The sequence below is a fragment of the Electrona antarctica genome (assembly GCF_951216825.1).
Source record: "Electrona antarctica genome assembly, chromosome: 14".
Taxonomy (NCBI): domain Eukaryota; kingdom Metazoa; phylum Chordata; class Actinopteri; order Myctophiformes; family Myctophidae; genus Electrona; species Electrona antarctica.
Window position 1 is genome coordinate 23,269,372 of NC_136795.1, and position 13,854 is coordinate 23,283,225.

A 13,854-nucleotide genomic window follows, 5' to 3' on the forward strand; every position below is an offset into this window, starting at 1 on the left:
CGCCAAACCATAATAAATATATTGCTCATTGTATATTCAATAAATATGTATATTTCATCCATTCATGAGTTGTCCTGACTGAAATATTGTTTTACTATATAAAAATGATGATGGGCACCCTCACCATTTTCAATTTTAAAATTGTCATTTCATCCTGGAGCTGGGCCTGCGGTAACTATTTTCCCTGGGACTACAAAATCTCCCTTGACACAGCTGATTCAAATGATCAGCTGATTCAGTTTGTAGAATGGGTATAGAGCGTCGCAGTCCCGCCTCCTACCCTGGACCAGGAAATGAAACCCAATGCATTATTCTCATAGACATTTCTTAAAGTATTTATTTAAAGACGGTTACGCCGCGGACAAAGCCAACTCGAGTCGTGACAACTCATGACAACACAAACAATATTTTGGACCAAACAAATAATTACAAAGAAGAAAAACAACAAAAAAAGTGTTGTAACCTGCCGTTTTTTTCTTATTTCTAATTATTTGTTTGGTCCAAAATATTGTTTGTGTTGTCATGAGTTGTCACGACTCGAGTTGGCTTTGTCCGTGGCGTAACCGTCTTTAAATAAATACTTTAAGAAATGTCTATGAGAATAATGCATTGGGTTTCATTTCCTGGTCCAGGGTAGGAGGCGGGACTGCGACGCTCTATAGTTCACTCAAAGTAGGCTACAGGTCAATACATTATATTTAGCCTACATTTTGACAATCTTAGGCCTACATTATGCTATTTGTGTCTTTGCAGTTTGCACCAATAAAAAGGGCCACTTTTGCCACCAATAATGTAACATAAGGAAAGGCAGCAATGTCTATTTAAATATCTCCACACACGCTCTCCACTCACCGGCGGCGCGCCCGTATTTACAACCACGCGCACCGTCGATTTAAAACGGGGACCAATGGGCGTCCGGCGGGGGCGGGTTCAACTCGCCGACGGACCAATGGGAGGCCTCTTCGGTCTTTGTTATTGGTGATGTCATCGCAGCAACTTTAAAGTGTTGCCATGTCCGCTTATTATAAGCTATGTCGGGCTTGTTTTTCTATAAAGTAACATGTAAATATTGGTAGTTGCAGGTTGCTGTCTTTTTTTGGATTGTTTCTAAAGTGTTCGTATAGTGTTCTATTAAAGGCAGTGTGTGGGACTGCCACTTAACACCAAGTTAAACAACCGCAGCCAATGAAGACAGCTAGTCAATGTTGAAATTGACCGTTTAGGTTTACTTAAGTAAACCTGGTCAATTTCACACAATTGTGTATCTTCAATGACAAGACGGTGAAAACTGTAAAATAATAAAACAAACATTCAGTGTCTGTTCACAGCATTACACACATTTCCAAGTAGGCCTAAAAAGGAACCCAGGCAATTAGCAAAATCACTGTGGTCTGTGGCTAACCATAGTACACAAACACACTGCAGTGTAGTAGGCAAGATGACAGCAGCAAACAAATACACATTCACAAAACGTCACAAAAGATGTCACAGAAAGTTACAATAACTGATTTCAACAGCACAACTTACGACATTGCGTCTAAAATGTTTCCAAGTGAGTAAGATGTGTTTCAGCCGTTCAGCGCCCGGGCTCAAGCTGACCCTGGTCTGTCTTCTGTGTGCACTGTTGTTGCAAAATGGTACTAACAGGAAGTGACTCTCAGTTTCAAAATAAAAGCACTGATACACACTTTCACAATAAAGTACCCACAAAGGTTTTTTTTATTGTAAACAGAAATACAAACCTGTTGCAACACTTGAACATTGAAGACAAAAGTGAGGACAGAAAAGTGAAGACAGAATGTGATGTATATGATGTATGATGATAAGAGCACCCCTGAGCTCATTTCACACGGGTGTGATTTTTGTTTTAAATCGTCTATGGTTCTCATAGACCTTCTTGCTTGTTTCTCTCAAGTCTGGCAACATTGCAATGTTGTTGTTGAGGACAGACAGACAGAGTAACCCAAGAGAGAGACACACACAGTCAGACACACACACACACACACACACACACACACGGGCAGAGAGAGAGAGGACAGGAAACAACAACACATTCATCTCAATTACGCGTCCGTTCATAAATCGATACCACATCGACATCAAACATCGTGTTTTCTCGGTTTTCCTGAGCGTCGGTCCGGTCGGAGGAGCTACTCGCTACTCGGTTCGGTGTGTGTGTGGCGTGTGGACCGGGGGGAGAGAACATGTCGGTGAACATGGACGAACTGAGGCATCAGGTGATGATCAACCAGTTTGTTCTGACCGCTGGCTGCGCTGCGGATCAGGCCAAGCAGCTCCTGCAGGGCGCACACTGGCAGTTCGAGGTAAAAAAAACAAACAAACACAAACAGTACGATCAATCGTGTGTGTGTGTGTGTGTGCGCGCGCGTGTGTGTGTGTGCGTGCGTGCGTCAGTTATTCTCAGCGTTTCGTTTGTTTGCATTAGCCCAGGTTATTTAACTATTTAATTTCAAAGACCCCCCCCCCCCCCATAACACACACACACACACGAGTCACGACCATGCGCTCTTTAAAGGCGAATACTCGATCGGTCAAAAAGAACAGATCACAGAGCTAATCTTGTAGAATCCCAGATCCCTGCTGCTCTTTATTAGCTTAAGTTGTAGATCAGATCTACAGTACAAGACCCCAGTACAAGTTCCCTTTGACGGTTAGTGTTTTAGCTTTGAGGACGTGGTTGCTGCATGGATTCAATGGGGCCGGTGTTGTTTACATTCTTGGCAGGAATCACAGTGTCATTGTTGACTAGTACACAGTGTCGCCAAATGATACCATGATGATACACGATATCTTGGATACTGGAAGAGCAACCAAACATTGTGAGCACCTCAATGTTAAATTGTTTTGAAGGTGAAAAACAAAGAGTTTGGGAATTGGTCTAAAACAATGTATGTATTGAACATGCATGGCATGGCAGAGCGATTAGGCCCTAAATGTTCAACCAAATTCCTCATTTTGTTTTTGAAGGTGCTCAGACTGCCCACAATGTTTAGGTGCACACTCTTCCGGTTACTGATATGAGTGATGATATTGATTTAACAGATTTTACAATGTAGGCATCTCTCAGACGCTCTTATCCAGAGCGATTTCCCATGGGACTCTTTATTCTGATAGGCTCTAGGCAAAGCAGCCATATTGGAAAGAAGTGAAGTTGGGCCTCTTCTCTTCCTCTTCCTCTCACTGGTCAATTATCAATTATACTAATTAAGGCTCTGTTCCATTTAGTGTAGCTCAGTGGTTCTCAAACTTTTTTTTAATTTCAAAGACTCCCATAACTCTGAGTGTGTGCTAATGGAACAGGGTCCATTTGGTTCCATTTGTACACTGAGTTACACTTCCATATTAAGGGGCCATTTGGGAGCCCCCCCCCCCCCCCCCCTCACAATTTGAGACCCACTGTTGTAGCAGAGCGTTTCAAGTGAGCCCACAAACAATGCACAATATCAGCACCCTGACTGTTTGATCAGAATGGGACAGAGTCTTAATTGGTATCATTGGTAAGACCTGTGAAGGAAGTAAGGAAGAAGCCCAATTTCTTTCCAATATGGCTGCTGCCTATCGATTGGAAATCAGAGGAAATGTCATGGACTGTGTAGTCATGGACATGGTAGCCTAAAATGGTTACCATAAATAGTGTTGCAAAGGGAACAATGAATGTAGTGCCTCAAAGAAACTAGGATACCACATAAACAATGGACCTAGTCTAAACAACATGATTGCTGATATCTAAATACCATTCTGTACATTTGAAACTACAGGAGACCAGGTAAACGATTAACCTAGCGTCCTCTGTCTAAACAATTCTTCTAAATGGCATTTCTGGTAACATTTGTGGTCAAGCTAAATCAAATCTAAATGGCAAAAACATGAACAAATGACCAACCTAGTATATTATCTATCATCTATAATAACACTGTTGTGAATGTTTTATTAACTTTCTTTTATTATGTCCACTCCACATTCAAGATGAAAGATGAAAAAGTATATTATGAGATATGGTGTATTATTATCCATAACTTAACTTGACAGATATTGTAATGCTGATGCCATTTTGTAGTACAAGATCCCATCTTGATGACCTGTATGCTGTGTTCATGTCACATGATGTCACCCACCACATCTAATCATTACACATACACGTTTAAACTAACAATGTAGAACTTGTTTCAGTTTGTTAAGCACAGGTCGTTCAGCTTTTTAATGTAAACAGTCATACGTCTTCTTTTGCTATCTCGTTTATCTGTGCTGGTGATGAGTACCTATTGCACTTGTTACACAGCAACAAAAATAATTTGAAGGGAACTCATGGAAATGTGAAGTCTTGCATCCCAATTTTTGCCTTTGGGAATGTTGTGAACTTGTGATGGACAAGTGGTCTCAAGAATGTTGTCATATTGTATTAAAGAAAGACGGCTATATATAGGATCATTAAGACACATTACCCTCCCAGCTGTTCATAAACAGTAACTTGAGCTGTGGACATACTGTAGTGTACAGTAAGATCTAGTGTTAAATTAACTCCGGGAGTGTAAATGGAGCCAGATGGACAGTCCATCTGGTTCCATTTTCACTACCTGGGCTAAATTAACACTGCAGATTTGACTGTGTATTCCCATGCATTGCAGCCTTCTGCTGTGATAATAAGGTTTTTGAATGTTTTTGCCCTTTCATTAATGCCTATTTGCTCTGTGTTTTGGTCATCACGTCATGGGTGTCAAAACTGCATTTCTACCGTACTCAAACTAAATATCCTGCAGTGTAAGTAAGCCGTTTACTGAATACTGTTACCTATAGTGAATCCCACTCGACAAGCTTTTGGCTGCTGGGTTGAAATACGTTTGTACTCAACCGGGTAGGTGCAACAAGCACCACCCCGCTATAGGATCTTTGACACAAGCCAGCCTCCATGTTCCAGATGGGATGCCCACACACACCTCCCTGTGTGTTCAATGACCAGTCTGATATTGGTGAGGTCAGCGGCTGTTGATGTCTTGAGGGCCGGGAGCAGAAGAAAGCTCTCAGGGCTCTTCTGGGTTTGTTGTCATGCAAGGAACGCCTAATTGGTTGGAGTAATGGAGTGGATGCATCGCTGTGACAAAGTGTCATCCAGACAACCTCAGGTCGACATGGCCAGACGTGACCCAGAGTATGGCAACTAGACGTATAATACTGAAAAAAAACAAAAGTGTTTTGCCTATTTTAATGTTAACTACATTAACCCGTCCCTATCATGCATATTCAGCGGTCTAGTGATTTGTAGATCGGCCAATTTTGGCGAAGATATTTGGTGTTATGGGGGACCATCTATAAGACCTCTGGGGGACCCAACAAAGTATATATAGGCTTTTAAGTGGTTAATATTAGATCTAATAGCATTCTTTCTAATGTCTCTGACCTCGCTTTCCCCCCGAGGCCCTTCCTCCCATCTCACAGTTTGGGTTAAGTGTCCATCTGCTTGTACGTGCGCTGGCCTGTCGAGTTTCTGTGTCTTGTCAGTTTGTAAACGGCGGTCTTCTGCCATGTTACATAAGGTAGCCGCTGCTTAGCTCGGTATATCTCTCTTTCACGTGCTCCATTCACACACAGACTAGTGAAAGACCTATTGAATTGACCAGTGACCACCCCCCCTCCCCCCTTCACATCGGTCTCGCTCTCATGTAGTTTAGGTTTAGGCTGTGCCCCGGAACCGGCTGGCTACGTCGCTCGCTGTTTGTGTTTACAGCGGCAGGAAATACGAGTTGACACAGTGAAGCTTTCATGATTGATGGCGGACAAAAAAACTCTGGGTCTGGGAAAAAGAGAGCGGAGAAGAAAAAAAACCTGGTGAAAGACAAAGGAGCGTGGACTCGTTGGCCCTCGGTACACAATAGCAGCCCGAGCTGCATTGAAGCTTTGATATGTGTGTCACGTTGGTTGAGACGGGGCAGACATTCCTCCACTACCGCTGCTGTTGTCAAACAAGCAGACCGTGTGTGTGAGTGTTGGGGGGGAGGGGAGGACGCACAAGGGAAAGCACACATTCATTCAAGTGTTGGCTAGTAGGAGGCGGCCTGCAGTGAAAAGGAAATGGAGGCTAAAACCCAACTCACACTTTTACAACTACAATGACTACTACCTCTTGTTAGTTAAATGATGTTTGTTATTATAACTGTCATAACTGTGTTATAACTTATAACATGGCTATATTAACTACTATTGGAAATTGGAATGCAACGCTTGAGCATGTCCAAATGTTCAGAGTTACAAATGAATAAATGGAACACTGGAGATTTTACTGTGCACTTTCAAATGTCTGATGCCTTAACCGAAAATAGGAATTCTTCTGAGAAAGCAGTGATGGGTGAATGTTTAATAGCAAGACCTTTTTATTTTTTGGCATTCATACTAGTAGGGATTGTTTTTCCTAGGTAATGATCTCACCACCAGCAGGCTCCACACCGTTCATTCCCAGCATTAGATGTGAATCACGTCGGAGTCAGACGAGCGCACACACCGAGAGGAATGTGTTCTGCTCCTGTGAGGAAAGAAAGCAGAGCTGGCCAATGTTTTGGCCTCTCAGTTATCAGTGTTGTTGTCGCTAGAGTGGGGAGCGGCAGGTCATCAAGTTTTCCCTTTGGCCCTCGTCGCTCGGTTGTTCACAACATTAAAAAAAACAATAGAAGTTAGCTGTCGTGAACTTCCTTGTTTTGCGTCGAGGGGAGGCAGCCGTGAAACTTGTTTACATTTCTCAAGCCTTGCCTGTTGTTTGACCTCCCGGAGAGAGTCTGTTGTAGCAACATTCTCTGTTTTTATATTCTGTTGTTGATTGAAGAATACATTTAAGCATGTAAGCTATTGCAAATGAGCTAGTCTTTCTTGTTTTGTCGAATGTTTACACTATTTTAGTCTCAATGTTCAAGATTCAAAGGGGATTTGTCACTCATACAAGTACAATCAGTGCATTGTTTATGTCACATACACTGCAGGCTATTCTAAACACGATAAAATATAATGCAGGATAAGAAAAGACAAGTAAAGGTAACTCTCTCCTTTTTAGCAGCAATGTAAAGTGTACAGCAATGAGGTTGATACACAGAATATACAGTAAAAGTGCAATCTCCAAAGCCCCTTGTATGTTATGAAACAATGCTATGAGAATAAAGGCATCACACTGACGAGGGGCATTTCCCGTCGAGTACAAGTGATACTTGATATCAACCAACTTCTTCTAGCTTTCCCTTTTTCGAGGTGAAAAAGACAGAGCCAGGCCCCTTAGCAGCACTTGTTAGGTGTCAGCTAGCCCTTTAGAGCTTCCCTCTGCTTTACAAACCCCGTTTTAGATCACACCACGGGGGGGGATAATAGTTTTAACCTTGCTAGGGTGTCACGTGACTCTGCCGTACTGACTGACTGACTGACCCTTTTAGTGTGTGTGTGTGTGTGTGTGTGTGTGTGTGTGTGTGTGTGTGTGTGTGTGTGTGTGTGTGTGTGTGTGTGTGTGTGTGTGTGTGTGTGTGTGTGTGTGTGTGTGTGTGTGTGTGTGTGTGTGTGTGTGTGTGTGTGTGTGTGTGTGTGTGTGTGTGTGTGTGTGTGTGTGTGTGTGTGTGTGTGTGTGTGCGCGCGCGACTCATTCCCAGCAGCAAAAGCAAGATAAAGCATTTAATGTGAAACTGCTCTCTGTGGTGGTGTGTGTGTTAGCAAACCCCCTCTCAAGTTCACGTCCTTATAATGTTCTCACACACTATTTCCTCCTCTCTCTCTCTCTCTCTCTCTCTCTCTCTCTGTGTGTTTTCTCGTACACAGGCGGCCCTCAGCTCCTTCTTCCAGGAGGCCAACATACCTAGTCATCACCACCAGATGGTAAGTTCATTTGGTTCCAAGCGAACAAGACTTAAGCTTAATTTATCATCCAGTGACGTGTGCCAAAAATGACCCAGAGCCTACAAAGCTGACGACGACTAGCAAGCAGCCAACGGCAACACGTCCTCATGGTGATGCGTTTGTGGAATTATTTTTGTACACAAGCGGACCCCCACCTGAAATGGGTTTGTGCCAGGGATCCCCAGAAGAGAAGATTTGTATAAAAAAACAAATTGCGGAGGCTGCTATTTTTGAATATCCAACATATAAATGGATTAAAGGGGTTGAAATTATTATGATGCTACATTTGCTGGGGACAACCACCATGAAAACCCAGAAAACAAACCTGGGGCGGAACAAGGCTCTAGGGCGAGCAGCCATCTGCCATGACCGTGTCAGGCGAAGAAAGAGAGAGGAGAGAGACACTTACAGGTCACAAGAACAACAATATTAACAACTGTAATGATGGCAATAACAATAATAGCAGGTATAACAATAGTAATAGTATTGTATAATATAATAGCAGTCCACCAATGTGTTGAATGGAAACCATTGATCAGTAGCCTGGGCGTCCATGTTTGTTGCTGTCGGACAGAAACCTTAGGTCTCCATATTTCAACTTTCTGTTTTTGTTTTTGTTTGTATTTTTTTAATTAATGGCTATTATCACTATGTGTATAAATGCCTCTGGTAAAAGAAACCTGCCCCATATTTGTATACTGGTTCCTGATTGGTCCCTCTCTACTTCAGAGGGAGTGAGATCAAATCACAACGGTGCCAGACCAAATCTGCCAAGCGCATTTTTTTTGCAATGGCAGACTCATCTGGTTTCCACACTAGCCAATTCATACTTTAGCTTCTAAATCCAGCTAGATTAACACGCATGCACGTTGTGTGTGTGCGCGCGCGCACACACACACACACACACACACACACACACACACACACTAGATGAGCTGCTGCCTTTGGTTCAACGCTGCTGTGCTTGCGCAATACCACTCCCCAACGGCAGCCATTTTGGTCACTGCAGATCAGGGGATGAGGAACAGTTTAACCACTTGAGCAATCGTTTGGGGCATGTTTTCCAATCATTTTTGACAAATATTCTCTTGTGTGGGTCTCCCTGCTCTCCTATTGAGACTTTCAAGATCCTGTGTCTCGATTGGACACGACCTTTGACACAATCCTGTTTCTGGTTTGACACAAATGTTTTGACCTCATGTTTTAGCTCAGTCGTAAAAACAAAACACTTCAGGAAAGTTACAGTTGCAGCTTTAATTAAAACTACCGCCTCTGTTAAGGTGTGCGTGTGCTTGCTGTCAGTTGCTCTGGAAGAGGCAGGCTCCAGCGTGAAGAGGGGTGTGTGTGTGTGTGTGTGTGTGTGTGTGTGCGTGTGCGTGTGCGCGCGTATGTGCGTGCACGCGCAGGGCCCTGGGTTTGTTATTATTTTGGGTGCAGTGCCATTACATCATAGCGCCCCAGGCTCTGTGTGTGTGTCAGGACTGGCTGAGTAGGAGGAGTGATGGAAGAATACAAGGGTGTGTGTGTGTTTACTGACGGAGTACAGAGAGATGAGGGGGGGGGGGGGGGGGGTGTTCAGCTGCCATCCACCCATCTCTGTGTGTCTCGTCACCCGGCATTCCTCTGGGCCCCTGGGGGCCACTTGGGCTTAAGCTTCGTAGCAATAACCAAATGCATGGATTCAAAGTTCTCACTCGTCACGTGATCCATTTCAGTTGTTTCTTTAACACATGTTAGCGTGGCAGAAAGAATGACTCGTCTCTCCTAATCCAGGGCGCTCTCCGTGGTTTTGAACGGATCGATATACTAGCGCTTCATTTCTGCTCCTCATCCGTCTCTCCCGCAAAATATGAACGCTTTTGGATCATATATCGTATAAATTAAAACGATAGCAATGTAAGCTAGCAATGTAAAGAAAACGTTTTTGAGCGGATTGTTTCCGGGTTGTGGGTTTCAGAGTAAAAGCGGCCATGTCTTTCCGGCACCCCAGAGCTCCTATTTTGAAGGAATCCCGGAACCGATTGTGTTAACCGCTTTGCCGCCGAACACATGGAACACGAGAACCTACCCCTTCTTCCTTCTCCGTTTCGATCGTTAGCTGATATTGCTAACGCAAACATCACTCTGGGACACAAACACACAATGGCCGCGGCCATTTTGAAGATGCGCGCGCATCCACTTACATTGCCTGCTCTGTTTTCAGATGGCTGTTTCTCAGAACTGACATTGGAGGGGTAGATTTGGCCCAGACAAGCGTTTTCAACGGCCTGTAGCAGGCGCTGTGATACTCGCGGTCCACTTTTTCCACCACCGACCGAGAGAACAAGCACCAGCGATGTCAACACACACGGAATGGTTTCATAGTAAGATGTGATTACGGATATTTGGTTATTCAAAGTAAGTGTTACGCGCGATAAAACCCTGGCAGTACGCTATCGATGGATGAATTAATGCCGGCGGTAATTGGTTCATTAATAGCTTATATGGATCTCCATGGGCAGCAGACGGTTAGCTGAATACCGAACGTGAAAATATTCAATAACTGACGACGACGATTATGTAATAATTGTGACAGCCCTAGTCACAAATCACAGATTGTACACTTGGCCCGACAAATTTTTCCTTTTTACCTTATTCCCTGCCAGAGCTGTCTGTCACAGTGACGGTGAACACGCGTCATGTCAACGCAGCCCTGTTACCACCGTATACGTGCCGAAGGTCACGTTAAACGTCTTGGTTTTATTTATGCATGTCGTTCGCTGACGAAACCCCAACGACATTGCAGCTATTTTCATTTTATTAATGTGCGTTGTCCGGTACCGACGCAAACCTCATGGCATCGCCGGCATTTCCTTTATTTTATTTGTGTGTCGTCCACTCACGAAAAAAAAAATTGACAGTTGATTGCAGTCAATCGGTTGGATGAGAGGGGTAGGACAAACGAGGGAACTGGTTGGATGACATTGTGTGAGTGTGTCTGTCTGTCTACATGTGGGTAGGAAGAGACCGCAAGAGGGATAAAGAAAAGAAAGGCACACAGAGCACGTGCATGCGTATGTGTGTGTATGTGATGCATGATGGTCACGTGGTGCGATAGGAGTACAAAAATCTCCCCCATGGCGTAACAGAGAGACCGATAGCGAGTGCGAGTCAGAAATGTCACATCGGTGCGTCCCTATATTTATCATTTTACTGTAACAATGTAAACGGCACTCTCAAAACGACTTCTCATGTAAGCCTACTGTTTATTCTACACACTTCCATCTCCTGCAGTAAGGTGTGTGTGTGTGTGTGTGTGTGTGTGTGTGTGTGTGTGTGTGTGTGTGTGTGTGTGTGTGTGTGTGTGTGTGTGTGTGTGTGTGTGTGTGTGTGTGTGTGTGTGTGTGTGTGTGTGTGTGTGTGTGTGTGTGTGTGTGTGTGTGTGTGTGTGTGTGTGTGTGTGTGTGTGTGTGTGTGTGTGTGTGTGTGTGTGTGTGACTGCATACATATTTCTGGAGGGTACCACATTAAAGGCAAGTCCAGACTTGCCTTTTAGCCTAAAGCTGTTGAACTTCCTGCCCCCGGCCTGTCCCCTCACTACACCGGGGAGCCTGCTGCTGTTGTAAACAACACACACACAGCTTAGGTCATAGGACACACTGCCTATTATTTTACCCATAATTCCACTGTCCACGGCCGCTCCCCACTGACTGACTGGTTGGCTGGGCTAGACAGAAACACACACACACACACACACACACCAGCTGTCACTGTGCTTTGCTGTAATTCCAAGTGTTTGTTTTGGGGGGGGGGGGGGGGTTCGATGTCACCCCCCCACCACGTGAAATATATGCATATATGGGGATCTAAGGGTTTGAGGTCAGATGTAGACACAACACACTGATGGTGCCCGAGACACTGACGGGAAATGCTCGATTCCATAGTTAACTGTGATGTTTGGTTGCAATTAGATTGCTTCATTAGATGATTGATTTGTTACTGTTGCACCGCTAGTCAGTATTAGAACCAAAAAAAGAGAGGGGCTGCCGGGTGTATTTTGGTTCGACATCGTGCGTCCGTGCCATATAGAGTTGAAGGTCTTCCTGCTAGCAGCACCTGTTATACCGGGCTGGCTGATGAGGGGGGCTTTGGGCAGGCATGCCAAGCACCCGCGGACCCTCCGAAACAGCTCACACACTTCTCAGCTCGCATCAACACTGGCTTAGTGTTCGGCCAGTAGTGTGTGTGTGTGTATATTAGTATATTCATTTAGAGGACCCCTAGTTTGATATGCATTCGGTCTCTGGAAGCCACATTTACACACTAATTATAACTCTGAGAGTGGAACCAAATAACAGACCTGTTACAGACCTGCACGTTTCTATTGGGTCTATCAATCATTTACTAGCTGGGGACCCCCTGGAACCCCCTCAAAGGACCCCTGGGGGTCTCCGGACTCCACGTTGAGAACCAGTGAATGCAAACCACACATTTGTTGCTGAATCCAGGTGAAAAGTCAGGTGCCCGTGAAGACGCAGCGATTAAGAGGTTTTATTGTTGTTCTTTTTCATAGGGATCCAGAATTCAGGGGGGGTATTGGGAGAGGGAAAGAGAGCGAGAGAATCAAATTTATTGTCACATTGGAGGAATACAGGTGTAAAGAAGTGGGTCTTTTTTGTGTAGGCATTTGACAGACTCTGATCAGACTAATCGATTTGAGAGATTATTTAAAGATAGTATTAGAAGAATACTTTTTTGTGTGTGGATTTGTTAGCAAGAGGAGAAAAAACAGGGTTATTGATAATTCGATTAAGCTACATTAACAGCTTGAGCTTCTATGCGTAACATGCTAAACACGCTATTTGTTTTATGTTTAATTCACCGTTTTTTGATGACATGAAAAAAAAGTTAACAACTGAGTACGTGCATGTACCTGCATAGTTACACATGCACGTACACGTGTATGCATTGTACGACAGGCTGTGTGTGTGTGTGTGTGTGCGTGTGCGCGCGCGCGCACGCGAGTAGGCATGCAGTTTTGCATGTGTATATTGTGTATACGTCAGAGGTCCACCGTGGCAGGGAGTGTGTATGTTTATAAATAAAACAGGTCTCAGTCCAGCGCCCAGAGGTCCACCACGTCACCATCACCGCCTCTATTTATGGCCGTACACCTGATCCCTGGAAGCGTGTTTGTTTTACGTCTGTGTTGTTTCGGTTCGCACGGCAGCAACGTTACGCTAGCCTTTCAACCGGCGCTTTGATGAATGACCCCATTGAAGAGCTTTGGCACAGCAGCATCGTTACGCCAGTGTGGATTTTGTCGATTTGAACTATGATGAAAAATGTCTGTCGACCAAACTGTTTTTCACTGAACAAAAACTAAATAAAAACTAAGCTATGATGACATACAACTATGACAATTTCATCAACGAATAAAAGCTAGACTTAAAAACTACACACTGCAAACTTGTAATCTAATTTGTAGAATCGTGCTCAGGTTTTCATGGTTTTAGGACTTTCACGTTTCCCTTTCAGCCACTGACTCTGCTCTCCTCTTCCTTTTTTTTTAACCTCACAGATGTGCACTCCCAGGAACACTCCGGCCACGCCTCCCAACTTCCCAGACGCCATCACCATGTTCTCCAAGCTGCGGGCGTCCGAGTCCAGCGTCGGCTGCAGCGCGGGCGTGGGCGGCTCCTCCTCCTCCTCCATGGCGTGCTCGCCACCCCCTTCGTCATCGTCGAGCTTCGGTTCCTTCTGGGCGTCGTCACCGCCCAGCCACCAGCCGTCCTGGCTGCCCCCCTCCTCGCCCACGGGCCACCATCACCACGGCAACCAGTACCACCACCACTTCCACCACATGCACCCTGCCGCGCCCATGTGGCCACCTGTGTCGCAGCCCCCTGTCTCCCAGCAGCCGCCGGTCGTGTCGGTGCTCCACGGCCAGAGATGAGACTCTTGGGTGGCTGTCAGGGAGTGTGTGTGTGTGTG

General features: G+C 44.8%; 1 protein-coding gene across 1 annotated transcript; it reads left to right on the forward strand.

Moving 5' to 3' along the window:
* Positions 1-1,915: 1,915 nt before the first annotated feature.
* On the forward strand, positions 1,916-13,848 carry ubald2 (UBA-like domain containing 2). The gene is made up of 3 exons (XM_079521085.1): positions 1,916-2,324; positions 7,804-7,860; positions 13,442-13,848. Exons 1-3 carry the CDS (start codon positions 2,205-2,207, stop codon positions 13,814-13,816), a joined length of 552 nt encoding a protein of 183 aa, XP_079377211.1. The 5' UTR covers positions 1,916-2,204; the 3' UTR covers positions 13,817-13,848.
* Positions 13,849-13,854: the final 6 nt, after the last annotated feature.